At 50.9% G+C, this 12756-nt stretch overlaps 1 protein-coding gene across 3 annotated transcripts in view; it reads right to left on the bottom strand.

Annotated features, from left to right (window-relative positions):
• The window catches only part of RALGAPA2 (Ral GTPase activating protein catalytic subunit alpha 2), a 388120-nt gene that overhangs the window by 2220 nt on the left and 373144 nt on the right, over positions 1-12756 (bottom strand). The window contains exons 39-40 of one of the 3 annotated variants that reach the window (XM_023731400.1): positions 6144-6183; positions 2975-3049 (exon numbers count right to left, since the gene is read on the bottom strand). In XM_023731400.1, the coding sequence (XP_023587168.1) occupies positions 6179-6183 (5 nt within the window). In that variant the 3' untranslated portion in view covers positions 2975-3049; positions 6144-6178. Of the gene's footprint in view, positions 1-1550; positions 3050-6143; positions 6184-12756 lie in introns of those variants that run through there. The other 2 variants (XM_023731401.1, XM_023731398.1) reach the window with 2 other exon arrangements.

Genomic DNA, 12756 nt, shown 5'->3' with positions numbered 1-12756 from the left:
AGTGAAACCTGGGAGAGCCGGAACGTGATAGGACTGCCTTGTTTTTCTGGGTCCCGCAAGTTTTTCGCCTTTGACAGGGTGCTGTCTTATCACTTTTCTAGCGCTTGTTTTAGTGGAAAATCTTCTGAGTTTTCCTTTGACGGGTTTCCACCTTACACAGGTTCCAGCTTTCACAGGTTTACTGTGTAACAGTGAATGAAGAGCAGGCTATAACACCTAAGACCAGGAAGACACGATTTGCATTGCTCTATGGATCTGCATGATCTCTTCTTTGTAAGGCGAAGGGTCCCATTAACCAACCCAGATCATAGATTCAAGGCTCAGAAGCCCGCTCTTCACCCGGTGGCTTCTGGGAACTGCAGCCTTAACTGCATATAATTAAAGACACTTGTGACAGTCACTTAAATGGCCCTGTCTACTGAAGGTTTTACTATGTAAAAGAAAGTCATCATTCTGTGGCATTACTATCTTTTAAGTACAAAAACCGACACCAGCTTTGCTGGAGATGGAGATCGGCAAGCAGAGCGCGAGGGCCGGGCCCGCCTGCCTGGGAGCCAGCGAGTCTTCCCACATTTTGGGCCAATTAGGGATGATTCTGTTTGTAGATGGCTGACTTATTAATGTGATGAGTCGGCACTGTGGCTCAGGGTGGGTCCGTACTGGCTGAGCGACCCTCCACGATTTTGCTGAAAGGCATTTATTACAAATGCACAATATTTGCTTTTCTAAGCGCAAAAAAATCTTCATTTCAATTTTCCACCTCAAACAACAGAAATGATTCAAGTCCACGTGATCACAAGCAAACACAATGGCCAGGTTCCCTGCTCCCCCCACCCCATGTCTCTACCACAAAACTGTGACTGAGAACAGTGGCCCAGAAACAGCCACGTCACAGAGCTGCGGACTGCAACTTGGGGTCATGGGGTTGCTAAAATTGCTAGGGATTACAAGAAAGTCTAGTTTTTCACTGCCAACAACCTAATTTTTACTCTGAGGCCAGGAGTACTGACCTGTGGAGGTAAACTGAAATCATGGAGCAGAAGTCCTGAGAGTTAAACATGACTTCCAAATCTGGACACTTACTTTCCACTGAAACCAAGAATTCTATCTATGTGCTTCTGCAACAGGGGGGCCTAGAGCTGAAGCTAAAACGCCCTCCCCAAAGGTACCTGCTAAGAGGCTCCCACGGGGCTCTGGGGCCCAGGGACATGCAGGCAATGGCTCTGTGTGAAGGAGGCCAGGCTTCGTGAATATGGAATGAAGCAGCTCAGCAACTGCTTCACGCCTGAGCTCCGCAGGCAAACCCAGGCTGACCAGAAAGCCCAAACCATTAATGCAGTAGGGAGGGATGAGTCGGGGATTTGCTGACACAGTGAGAAATGCCCTGATTCCCAGTCACCTTTACAGTGCCAGTAAGCCCCCAGTCAGTGAGTACACTGGGCCCACTCATGAAACAGCCAAGGGGACTAAAGCTTACTTCTACTTCGGAATGTTCCCCATTCTCTCATGCTCACATAGCACTCCAGCTGCTTGTCTGGGGTGTGGGGGTGGGGCTGGCCTCAAACTCTACCTGCAACTCCCTATAAGGCAGAAAAAGAATTTTCTCTGGAATTTACAAGAGAGGTGTTCTCAACCCTCTCACTTGTTTCAAGAGTGTCTGCCCATCTCTCCTGCAAAAGCCAGCCATGTGCCAAACCAATTCAGTGTTGACGGAGCCCACAGACTCCTCAGTGAAAATGGCTGCCCTGGGGGGAGGCGAGCAGGGAGGGGACATGGAACGGCCTCTCTCGTGGGCCTTGGTGGCTGTGTTTCCCTTGCTCCTCTGTGCTTGTGAGTTTCAGCAGTACCTAAGGGGGCTGACTCCGCACAGGGCACCAGACCAATCTGAAAAGAGTAAAACCCACGTGGAGGGTGACAGACTGGTGAGTTTCTGGGATCCTACCAGCAGAGTGCCTGGGGGGAAGCAGAGGGCCTGCACAGGATGGGTCTCCCCTGCTGCTGGGCAGGCAATGCCCACCCATGGACAAAAGGCTGGGCTTTTCTTTCTTTTTTTTAAACAGGCCCAATGGTGCCTTCTTGGAGCCAAATGGATAAAAAATAAGGATTAAATCCCTTGCTTAGAATCTAGTACCCTATAACTGTGTGACAAGAAATAATTCTAAGGCCTCTGTCTTGGCGTACTCTCAGCAACAGGCAGGAGAACAAAATTCTGGGGTGAAACTTTAGGAGGCGATTCAACATGCTGGGGCGCCCACCCTGGCGCAGGAGGGGCCCAGGCCTGTTGTGTTAGTGGCATTGGGCCGAGCTGTGGAAGGCTTTCTGTTCGACGGGAGATGGTGCAGGAGCAAGGCCCTGCATCTCTAGAACCGTCTGAGGGCTCTGGGGTAGGAGCATCTTGGTTATGACTTGGAGGCCTGCAGACTGGTCAGGAGAACCTCTCCCCAGTTGGTGGGCATCAGGCACCAGGTGGAAAAACACCCAGCAACTGAGGTAAAACTTCTCCTGGGCAAAAGACCCTGGGGAAAGCCAACTTCCATGATGATGAAATTTCTGAGCAAACCTTAAATCCTAACAGAAGAAAAACTAGCAAAATCAGTGCAGGCAAAATTCCTCAATCAATTTGTTTAACAGTCGCTTTGCCAGCCCCTCTAAATCATGAGCGGGTTCATAAACTAGAGGAAACCACTGGGGGTGCAAGAGCCAACGGCCCCTCTGGTCCCTCTAACCCCGGGAGTCTGCTCTGGGCTCTTCCTGGGCCAGTCACAGCCAACGCCCATGTACGTGGGGCCATTTCTGGTTGTCAGTGACGTCCCAGGCTCAATACAGGAAGACATGGCCGAGCGTGAGCGTCCTGGTGGAAGCATCCCAGCAGGCTTCTCCTTTCACTGCAGAAGTCAGTCAGTGGAAGACTTGTTGAGAGCACTAGCAGAGTGACCAGGTTTCCCAGACTCTCTGAGTTTGGGGACTCGGAGCAGGGATGGGGGCGTCTCATCTGTCTTCGCTCCGAGAGGCACTGTAAGCTCGGCACTCGCGCTGGTAGCCAGCGCCCCTGCAGAGGAAGCAGAAAGAGGCCAGATCGAGTCAACCGAGGCTTCTGCGGCCCCAGGTTTCAGGACAGGAGGTGGTACGGGGAAATGGAGCTGTGTCCCGCAGAAGAGGGGTCTGACAACCTTCCCTGCTGTGCTTGCTGAGCTGTTCGCTGAATGAACGAATGAATGAATATGTCTTTCCTTCTAGCCTTTTCCCTGGGCTTTTCTGCAGCATACAAGAAGCTATGAATCTTTTTGAAATTAATTTGGACTTATGGTCCAATCCACAAGTAAAAAAATGAAGAAAAAAGGCTAAAAGGGAGAAAGAGTCCATGACCAGAGTCAATGGAAAAACATGTAAAAACTCCACAGGAAGGGGCTTGGATCCCTGTTGGTGTTACTAGAATCTACACATAATTACGTATTGATATTTTACACAATGAGTTACACTCAATTATTCCCCAAAGGAGCTAGGACTAGAGGTCAGGACTAAACTGCTTGTCTGAATGAGTCCAGATGAGCATACAGCTATTTAGTACTGGAAGGAAAAAGGAATAAAATTAAAACCTACGTATTTGCACCTTGCCCCTTCCCGAGGGCTATTCTAAGCGTGCTCAGAGGAATACAGGAATGCCTGCTGCAACACCGACCCGCGGTTGCCTGCACGCGCTCCCCGAGGAGAGTTCTGCAGTAAGTACATCATTTCATCACCCTTCCCCTTGTACCGTATTTTAAACCCTGGCGTTATCACAACCAAGGCTTCCCTGTGTGACCCCTGCTTGCAACAAACCTCAAAACGTGCTTCACTGCTGGGGCTTGGTCTTTGAAATTATTATTATTGTTGTTGACATGTGAAATTAATTTAAGTGAGTTAATTTGTCCGCTGACAGTATCCTTTTCCATTTTCTGGCCTTCCCTTATTGTTTCTAGGAAGAGCCTCCCAATCAATACTTGCAAACAGGCTCAGGCCTGCAGGGCAGCCTTCCCTGTGTGTCCCAAGGCCAGTGCTGTCACTACTGTCCTCTTTAAAGCCACGCTGCCTCTGACAAAGGCAGGGCAGCCACACGGTCACCCAGGACAAAGAAGGGACTGGCAAATCACACCTCTCCTTCTCCTTGTAGCTGGTGGTGGGTGCTAGTATTTCACCCAGGTGTGGGGGCAGCAGGGGGGACAAATTTGATTTAATCCCAGATAATACTCCATTTTGAAATGCCTTAGCCTCAAACTGTATAAGATTTCACATTATAAAGCACCCCCCCCCCACCACTACGCATGTTGTTATTAGATCAACTGGATAGGGAAACAACAAAAAATGCAAATAAATGGAAGATACAAAGTGATGTTCAAAGCTATTAACTGAAAAAGTGAAGCTTTGTGTATTCTGGATAAGAAGGAAAATCATTTTTGTGTCCCCCCCCACCCCCAGCACCCAGGGAGAACGAGGAGGAAGGGGGGCTGCACGTTACTGCGGCTATGTAGGAGGCAGACAGCAGAACCCTGCCAACTCCAGCCCACGGCAGGCCTGGGCGGCACTGCAGCTCTGCCGCTCGGGGGCTTCTGGCACCTGAGGGCAGTGCGGCCCTGACTGCCAGGGGCCACAGGGCAAGCCCACCCTGGGCCAGAGCCAGCCCCCACTGCCCACTGCATTCCCCCAGTCCCCAGCTTTTCCTGCCTGTCCTCAGCCTACAGTGGCTCCTGACCCACCCACTGGACCCCATGATTGCGGAATGAGCAGGCCAGCCACAAAGCAGAAAGGCCACCTTATGAATATGATAATTCCACTCGCTGGCTGCCCAGCACAGATGCCCACCACTTGGCCCCTTCCTTGAGACAAAAGCTCAGGGTCTATCCACAGGCCACTCAAGCCCCACTTCGCCACTCTTGTGGCAGGAGGGCATGCATAGATGTGGGGTCCCAGCACATATAACTTCTGCAGGAGATCCCCATTATGGGGGGGGGGTGCACTGTATGACCCTGCCTGCCCATTTCCGGCTGAGCACCTGGGCTCTGCGTGGCCCGCCTTGCCTCTGAGGACTGCCGCAGCCCAGTATGGAACAATAACGGGTCTGGGCCAAAGCCACGGCTGCCGGGAAGAGGGGAGCTGGGTCAGGGTCACTCTGCTGTGGTGAAGGCTGTTCATCTGGCTGCACAGTCCCTGCCTGATGGAGGAGGGTGGTGTTTTGGAAAAACCAAAACATGCAGACCCTAACATCCACTTCCACATGTACAAGTGACTCGTCTGTGCCAAGCTTTACCCTGTGGGCAATATGGTTAATAAATGACAACCCATCCGCAGTCCTTCGCCTCTGAGCTGTTACAGCTACTGCTACAATTAATTGGCCTCCCTTCCACCTGAGCGTCTGTGAGCCATTGGAGCCCGCCACCCCCGCGAGGATTTCCGGCCAGCACACTGCCGCAAGGCCCTCCTTGGGTGCTCACTGCCAAGAGCCTGGGCCCCGCAGAAAGCAGAGGCCCGCGGAGGTCACACCTGGCATGTGGCGGTCTGCCCTCTGGGTCCTAAACCATAGCGATTCCCAGGTTCTCCGCCCTCTGTGCTCCCCAGCTTTTGTCTGCTTTTCCTCCCCCAGCTGTTCCTTTCAGCAGCTCCCTCGGCAATCTGCCCTCCCCAAACAGAGGCCTTGGAAGCCTCCCTTAAGGCCAGTGGTCAAAGGCCAGCCCAGCACGTGCCTCGTCTTATCGGCCCATCTCAAGATCCTGCTCCTCCGGGCTTGGGCAACAAAAAAGGGGGCGGCCCCGGCAGCCACTGGCTCCCAGCAGCCAGCACACAAAAGGGCAGGCGACAAAGACATTTTCCCGGATGGCAGGTGTCGGTGTCGGATTCCGCCCAGAACGCGCGCGCTCATGGGGTAGAAGAAAAGAGAGGCTGGGTCTCCCCAGCAGGCAGGCAGCACAGACACGCAGGGGCAGGAGTGCCTCGGCCCCTGCGGGGGGCGGGGGTGGTGGTGGTGGCAGGGCGCAGCAGAGGCGGAGGGGCCCGCGCGGGAGGGGCCTCTGTGTAGCCTTAGCGTGTTAGGATGCCCGTCAGTAAATTTACATGCCCCCGCTCTTCCCGCAGCACGGCGGCTGGGAGAATCCACTGAAGTGGCATCTTACCTTTCTCAAATATTGTAAGGAGACCTTTCCGTATTTTAATCTGAAGGGAAAGAACATAAAATGAAGTGAATAAAAGCATGGCACTCCCACAGCTCCAACTTGATAATGAACGCAGTACTAATAAACATTTATTCCTGAGCTGTGAAGTCTTCTGAAAAGTCACTTCGAAGTTCCACCTGGAAGGACAAACGACTAGTTTACGCCACATTTATAAATGTGAAACGAACGAGACATTAAAATACTGACGATGCAGGTTGCAGATGGTGTTAGGAGGCCTGCAGACTGAGGGCAGTGCCAACGGTTACACCTGATCCCAGGGCCCAACGCTTCTTGACTTACTTGGTCTAAAATACAGTCAAAGATGAGCGTTTTCACGGCCTCAGGCAACAAGCTCCTCGCGCCCACTTCCCACAGCTTACTTTTCTTTGATTGTGGTAAATATACACGTAACAAAACATTTGCCGTTCAACATTCTTCACACGTACAATTCAGTGACATTAATTACATTCACCATGTTGTACAGCCATAACCACTATTTGTTTGCACATTTCCATCACCCTTAACAGCTCAGGACCCCTACGCACTGAGTCCCCCTTTCCCCTCCACCCCTGGAGCCTCTAATCTACTATGGTTTCTATTCACCTGCCTATTCTAGGTATTTCATGTAAGTGGGGTCTTCCACCCCACAAGTGTCTTGAATTCAGTGTCACTAGACCAGCACCAGACCCGACAAAGGACTTTTACCAGTGACCAGGGCTGCTGTCTTCGTGCCCACAGGTGTAAGTGGATTCCCTCTGACCCTGTCTGCCAAGGCTGCCTCCGTGACCAGGCCACTTTCGGAGCGCCACGGAAAGGACAGCTGACACTTAGCAAGGACTCTCTGGAAGAAATGCGGACTCCCTTGAAGCTATGGTTTTCGAAGTATTGATGAAAATCTATCCCTCCGTCAAATATTGGGGTTAGAAATTTCAGGATAAATAACTGATCATGGATGATACACTAGCGTTCCCTGCCTTAGTTGGTTTGATTTCAAACCACTGTTAACACTGTCCTTTTCTGCACGTTGGTTGTACTCTACAGGCACGAGCAGTCCTGGGCTGGTGCTGATGGCTGGTCATAAGCTAGAATGTCTTCCATTGACCCTCTGGACAATGTAATTATCCAGATTTCCTACTGGCCCCCCAATGGACTGTGAGCCCCCATTTCTTTTCCTGGGAGACGGCAAGCACCGAGCATCTTTTGATGGCTCTTCCTTGAGTTGGGGAGGTTGAACTTTTCAGGGCCCTCTCCAACGTTAGCACAGGGTCTCTTTATGAAGGGGTTCCTTGATCTCACTGCCCTGCAGTCCCTCAGCCCTGGTGATGCTGTGCACACAGGCACCCGATTGGTAGAAACCAAGAAAACAGATGGCACGGCTAACAATGGAGGACTTGTTTGTAATTGCTGATGAGGACTGGTCTGCTCCTCTCCCCAGTGTATCCCCAGACACAGCCTGGTGTGGTGTGCCGGACCAGAAAGAATGTCTCACTAACTTTGAATCTAGGGTTGAGGTAAGGAGATACAAAGGCAGTGGCAGTTAGGGGTTGCCTTAATTATTCCATGGTGTTCAAATTTCACTTGCCCTTGACACACAGGCCGTGCTACCAAAGGGCAGGCCCCAGGAATTGGAACAGAGGGGTGGGCTGTCAGCCTCCTGATAGCCCCTCACCCCACCAGCATAAGGCATCAGCTAACCTGGACAGTGCTGGAAGGCTCCAGAAGAGAGCACTGTGCTTGGAGATGAGGCATGGAAAGAGAATATAATGCTTGTAATGCTGGGGAAGGGGACACACAATTATTTCATCCTTTCATTGGCTAAGTACCTAATGTGTGCCAGGTCCAGTGGGACTGTTCTAGGCTCTGGGCTTACAGCAGGGAATAAAACACACGAGAACTCGCCTTTGTGCAGCTTTGGTGGAGGAGTTCCAGCATGTTCTAATAGGGGCGATATGGGTGAAACTGGTTCCTGAGGAGCAGAAAAATCTTACTCTTTATACATATAAAGCGCAGATATAAATACGGCAAATAAGCAGATACACAGCGTATCTGTGGCTTTTAGGGAGAGGGAAATACGTAAAATAAAAATATCTAAAGGCTCCTGTTGGGGGAATAATGAAGAAGAGGTTGAGAAACACCAGGTTACAGGGTTAGTACGTCTTAAGTTCAAAGTTACTATTACCCAGCAGTGGTGCTGGGAATCAGGAGCTGGCCCCATTCACAGCGAAGATCAGCTGAATGAGACTCATTGGGGGAGAGCCCTGGACAGTTTGACCTGGATCCCCAAGGGCCAAACTAGGCCAAACCAGCGACTCAGACACGGAGCTTGAGCCTGGAGAGTGCAGAAGTCACATTCTGAGGAAGGTGCCTGACTTCTTTGGCCCTGTGTGACTTATTTTGACACTCCTGATGTTAACAAGGAGTTAAAGACAACACAGGCCACGCTTATGCTGGCTGAGAGTGTGTTCTACACAGCTGCGCCCGCAGAGGTTTTCAAGGTTAGTGAGTCTTCCCGTGGCATGTTTTCTCCACCCGTACTCACTGGGATAGCAAGGGAGCAAGGACTTGAACCAAGCTCCTTTGCTTCAAGGAAACTGCTGTCCAGGACTGCCACCAGGGAGCACGCTGGACAGGGTCAGACAAGAAACGGGACTGCCTCACCCTGGTCCTTGTTACTGAACAGTCAGTGTTGGAAATGATTAACTGGCTCAAGATAATCAGGGAAGAGAATGGTTTTGAGAGCTGGTACAGATGAGGGAGAGAACAGTGGACCAGGGTTCCAGCTTGAGGCGAGGGCTAAATATCTGACCAGCAGGAAGGCGGACAGAGTGGGAGGTCCCTTGGAATGGCTCTGAGGAGGGAACAGGTGCACGCAGTGGTCGGGGAAGCCTACACACCCAACACTGGCCACCCAAGGCTGGTAGGAACTGGCCAGCCTAATTAGCATCTCCAAATGGCCCAAGGACGGCTTCCAATATTTCTAGCCCAGCAGCAGTGGCTGTGTCCTACCCGGCCTGGCTCTGGGCTTGGCTGCCTCTTTTTGATCCTTGGTCTTGTCTCTCAACTTTGGTTCTGAAACAGAAAGCTGGACCAAAGGAAGGAGGGAGGACGGGAGTGCGTACATTGTGTGCCTGCAGGTGCAGACGCGCGGGCGCTGGGGCTGGAGGAACACTCAGAAAAACACTTTCGTGGCGTTTTTCTCTTTCCCTTCCACAGCTGTAATGTACTGTTATGGATCTATCACTAAATTGAACAGACCTTGGCATCCGCTTTCTCGTTAGGCCCCAGGATTCCAGATGCATCTTAGTTGGTGGGAGGGGGGGGTCTGTTCATTGTACAAGGCTGACTTCATATCTCAAAATGACAAAACAGTACATGAATGTTCACTGAAGCATTATCCGCAAGAGCCAAAAAAGTGGAAACAGACCAAATGTCCATCAACTGATGAACGGATAAATACAAGTTGGCACATCCACACAATGGAATATTATTTGGCAATAAAAAGGAATGAAGTACTGATACATGCTACAACATGGATGAATCTTAAAAACATTATGATAAGTGAGAGAAATTAGTCCCCAAAGACTTTTTTGTATGATTCCATTTAGGTGAATGTCCAGAATAGGCAAATCTATTGTGGTGCAATGGTTAAGCACTTGGGGGAATGGGGATTGACTGATATATATTAGGAGGATGAAAATGTTTTAAAATTAGATTGTGGTGATGGCTGTACAACTCTGTGAACACACTAAAGACATAGTAGCCCATAATTAAGACACTTCCAGCGTGTGAATTCTTCCTGTGATGCCCCATTTGAATTCTAAAGCAGGGAACACTTTAGTTAACTTTCAGTTCAGTTTCTCAGTTCTTTGTTACAAAGTGGCTGTGCAGTTGCCACTGTTAACAGTACAGATCCTGAGTTCTATAACCCGGTCCTTTCCGCCTTTGTGAGGGGCCTTTTGTCTCTGTCACTCCTCGCCCATCCCCCAGGCTGTAGGCCCTGCTGTCCGCTTCTGTGGGTGTGCTCCCCACATCAGGCACCCATGGCAGGGCCCTGCAGGGGTGGATGCAGTGGGTCCTATCAGGGAACAGAAAGATCTAAAGACTGCAGTCCTGGTCTTTTTGTGACCAGCCACATGGCAATGACAAAGACCCCTCCATGTCTCAGTTTCAACTGCCAGCAAATCTTGCCCTGCTGAGGGTACAGACTGTGGGCCGAGTCTCCACATGCGTGTAAAAGGCAATTCATGATCTGTTCTAGAGACCATTCCTGTAAGAGTGGAGCAGTGAAGCACTCCACCCTCACATACTAGCTCTTCTGGGTCACCACTGTGAGTCATTTTAAGTCTCTTCAAATAACTGTCTGTGTACCAGGTTCCTCCTGGGGGGAGTCTGTGACCACAGGGCAAAGTGCTGCCCATCTCCTTTTCACCTTCTCCAACCACACATAGCTCCCCACAAGGATGCGGAGTCAGTGAGCTCCCGTCGCCCGAGCGGCCCAGGTCGGGGCTGCTCTTCTGTGGCACCGAGGGAGGACCACACGCAGGGTCCTGCTAGTGCCCCACAGACAGTGTTTGGGGAGAACACCTCTTGTATTGCCACAACATCCGTTCATTCATCAAACACGTGTTACATGCCCGCTGTGTGCCAGCTGAGGAGAACATGTGGGTGAATGACATTATCGAACCAGTCTCCTTGCCCCTCGCCCCAGCTGTCTATCTCCCCACAGACACCATGAGTCAGACTGTGTTACCCTGACAGCTGCTCACTCCACTCAGCGTGACTGCTGAGGTCTCTCCCCTGGCCTGCAAGGCTGCTCGGCCTCTGCTCCTAGTACTCTCTGCTCGCTCTGCTCTGACCACGCCGGGCTCCTCACTGTTCCTCGAATGTTCCAGAAAAGCTCCCGCCTCAGGGCCTTTGCACTTGCTGTTCCCTCTGACTGGAATGCTTCCCCTTCCAAATATCCCAATAGCCCATAATTAAGACATTTTCAATATGTGAATCCTCACCTCCTTCCAGTCTTTGCTCAATGCCACCTTCTCAGAGAGGCCTTCCCCGACCCGCTATGTTAAAGCACACCCCTACCCAGCACTCCGGAGCCTCCTTCCTGTTGTCCTTTTCTTCTTAGCGCTCATCAGGTCATGCCAGGAGAGTCCACTGTCCTTCTCCCCCATCTAGAAGGTGGGCCTCGATGAAGGTAGGGGTGCTGTCTGCTGTGCCCTCTTCTGTATCTTCATATTAAGTATCCAGTAAATAGTTATGAAATGAACGTTTGCAGGCCCTACCCTCAGGGGGTTTCTGAGACCATCTTGAGCTATAGCAGAGGGCTGTGTGGGTACACAGACATGAAAATGAGCAGGGCATGAGTTTTAATGTCTGAAGAGGGCTTCTAGTGAATAATCAGCATTGGGTCATTGGGATAAAGAGCAGAATCAGGCTTAGTGGCCTTCAAATTCCCATTTATGGCTTCTTCTTTTCTTTTCTGTAGTGGTCCCTTTCCTCTGGGATTCTTGGGTCTGCTAACGTCCCCTGGCCAGGGGCTCCTGACCTCAGAAAGCTGCACGTCCAGATGTTAGGAGGCTTGGGCATTAACTGAAGTCTGGTTGTTTCTCTAGCTACTTCTCTGAGCCCTAGGGACGTAGCTAGGGAACAGAGTGTCCCTAACTACCACACTTAAGCCCTGGGCACACACCAGCCACAGTGTCTACTGAAATGTACTTGAGCAGCAGTGGCAAGGCAGCAAGTGTGCGCTTCTTGCTTCTGCCTGAGACAAGGCCTATGGGGGTAGAGCCTTCCCACTCGGGTCCTTGCAGGTGGCTTTCCTCCTCCGCAGGCAACCCCACAGACAAGGCAGTCCTGTTCATGAGAAGATGCCACAGGGCGATGGTGTGCACCACTGCTCCCTGCAACAGGTAACAGGCCATGCGCTGGGGCAGGTGCGGGGACACAGTCAGGTGTGGCTTTGTGGAAGGTGTATCTATGCAACTTTTGTGGTCATTTACATTCTTGCAGTGGTCATACTAGGCTTCGCCTATTCTCTCTCGGCACTCTTCACCATGATGCTACTAGGTTCCTCATGTGCTGAGGATGAATTTCGGCCATGCTGATGCTGTAAATACTTTTTTGTCCCCAAAGTGGACTGGCATCTTTCTTATTTTTAAAGGTTGTTTCTTTTTTTCAGCTTTATGAAGGGTTTTAAAAGCTAGCAGGAGAAAACGAAGTAGCTTTTCTCTTTATTATGCTATTTAGAGGTTAATTTCCTGGTTATTGTTCTATATGCTTCTGGAGAAGGACAGTATAAGATGTTCCTCCTTCTTGCCACCAGAAGACTTAGGTACTAGTAAGAGTGGTTGCACTTGGCCTTGGCTTTGGTTGGGCAGGTGCTAAGTAGGAATCCATGCAAACCACGGGGTCTCCCAGGAGCCCACCTCATGGCTGAGGCTTTGTGTGTGCCACCTGCGGGAACAAGAAGCACCTGAGGCCACAGCCATGATTCATGAGGAATGAAAACCTCGGAATTCAGAGCTCCAGGTTCTTCTGGAACAAATCAGGTTATTTCAAATAAGCTTTAATTAAG

Source organism: Trichechus manatus, unplaced genomic scaffold (assembly GCF_000243295.1).
Source record: "Trichechus manatus latirostris isolate Lorelei unplaced genomic scaffold, TriManLat1.0 scaffold00042, whole genome shotgun sequence".
NCBI classification, from domain to species: domain Eukaryota; kingdom Metazoa; phylum Chordata; class Mammalia; order Sirenia; family Trichechidae; genus Trichechus; species Trichechus manatus.
Note: the sequence above shows the minus strand (reverse complement) of the source record. Positions and strands in the feature narration are given on the sequence as shown.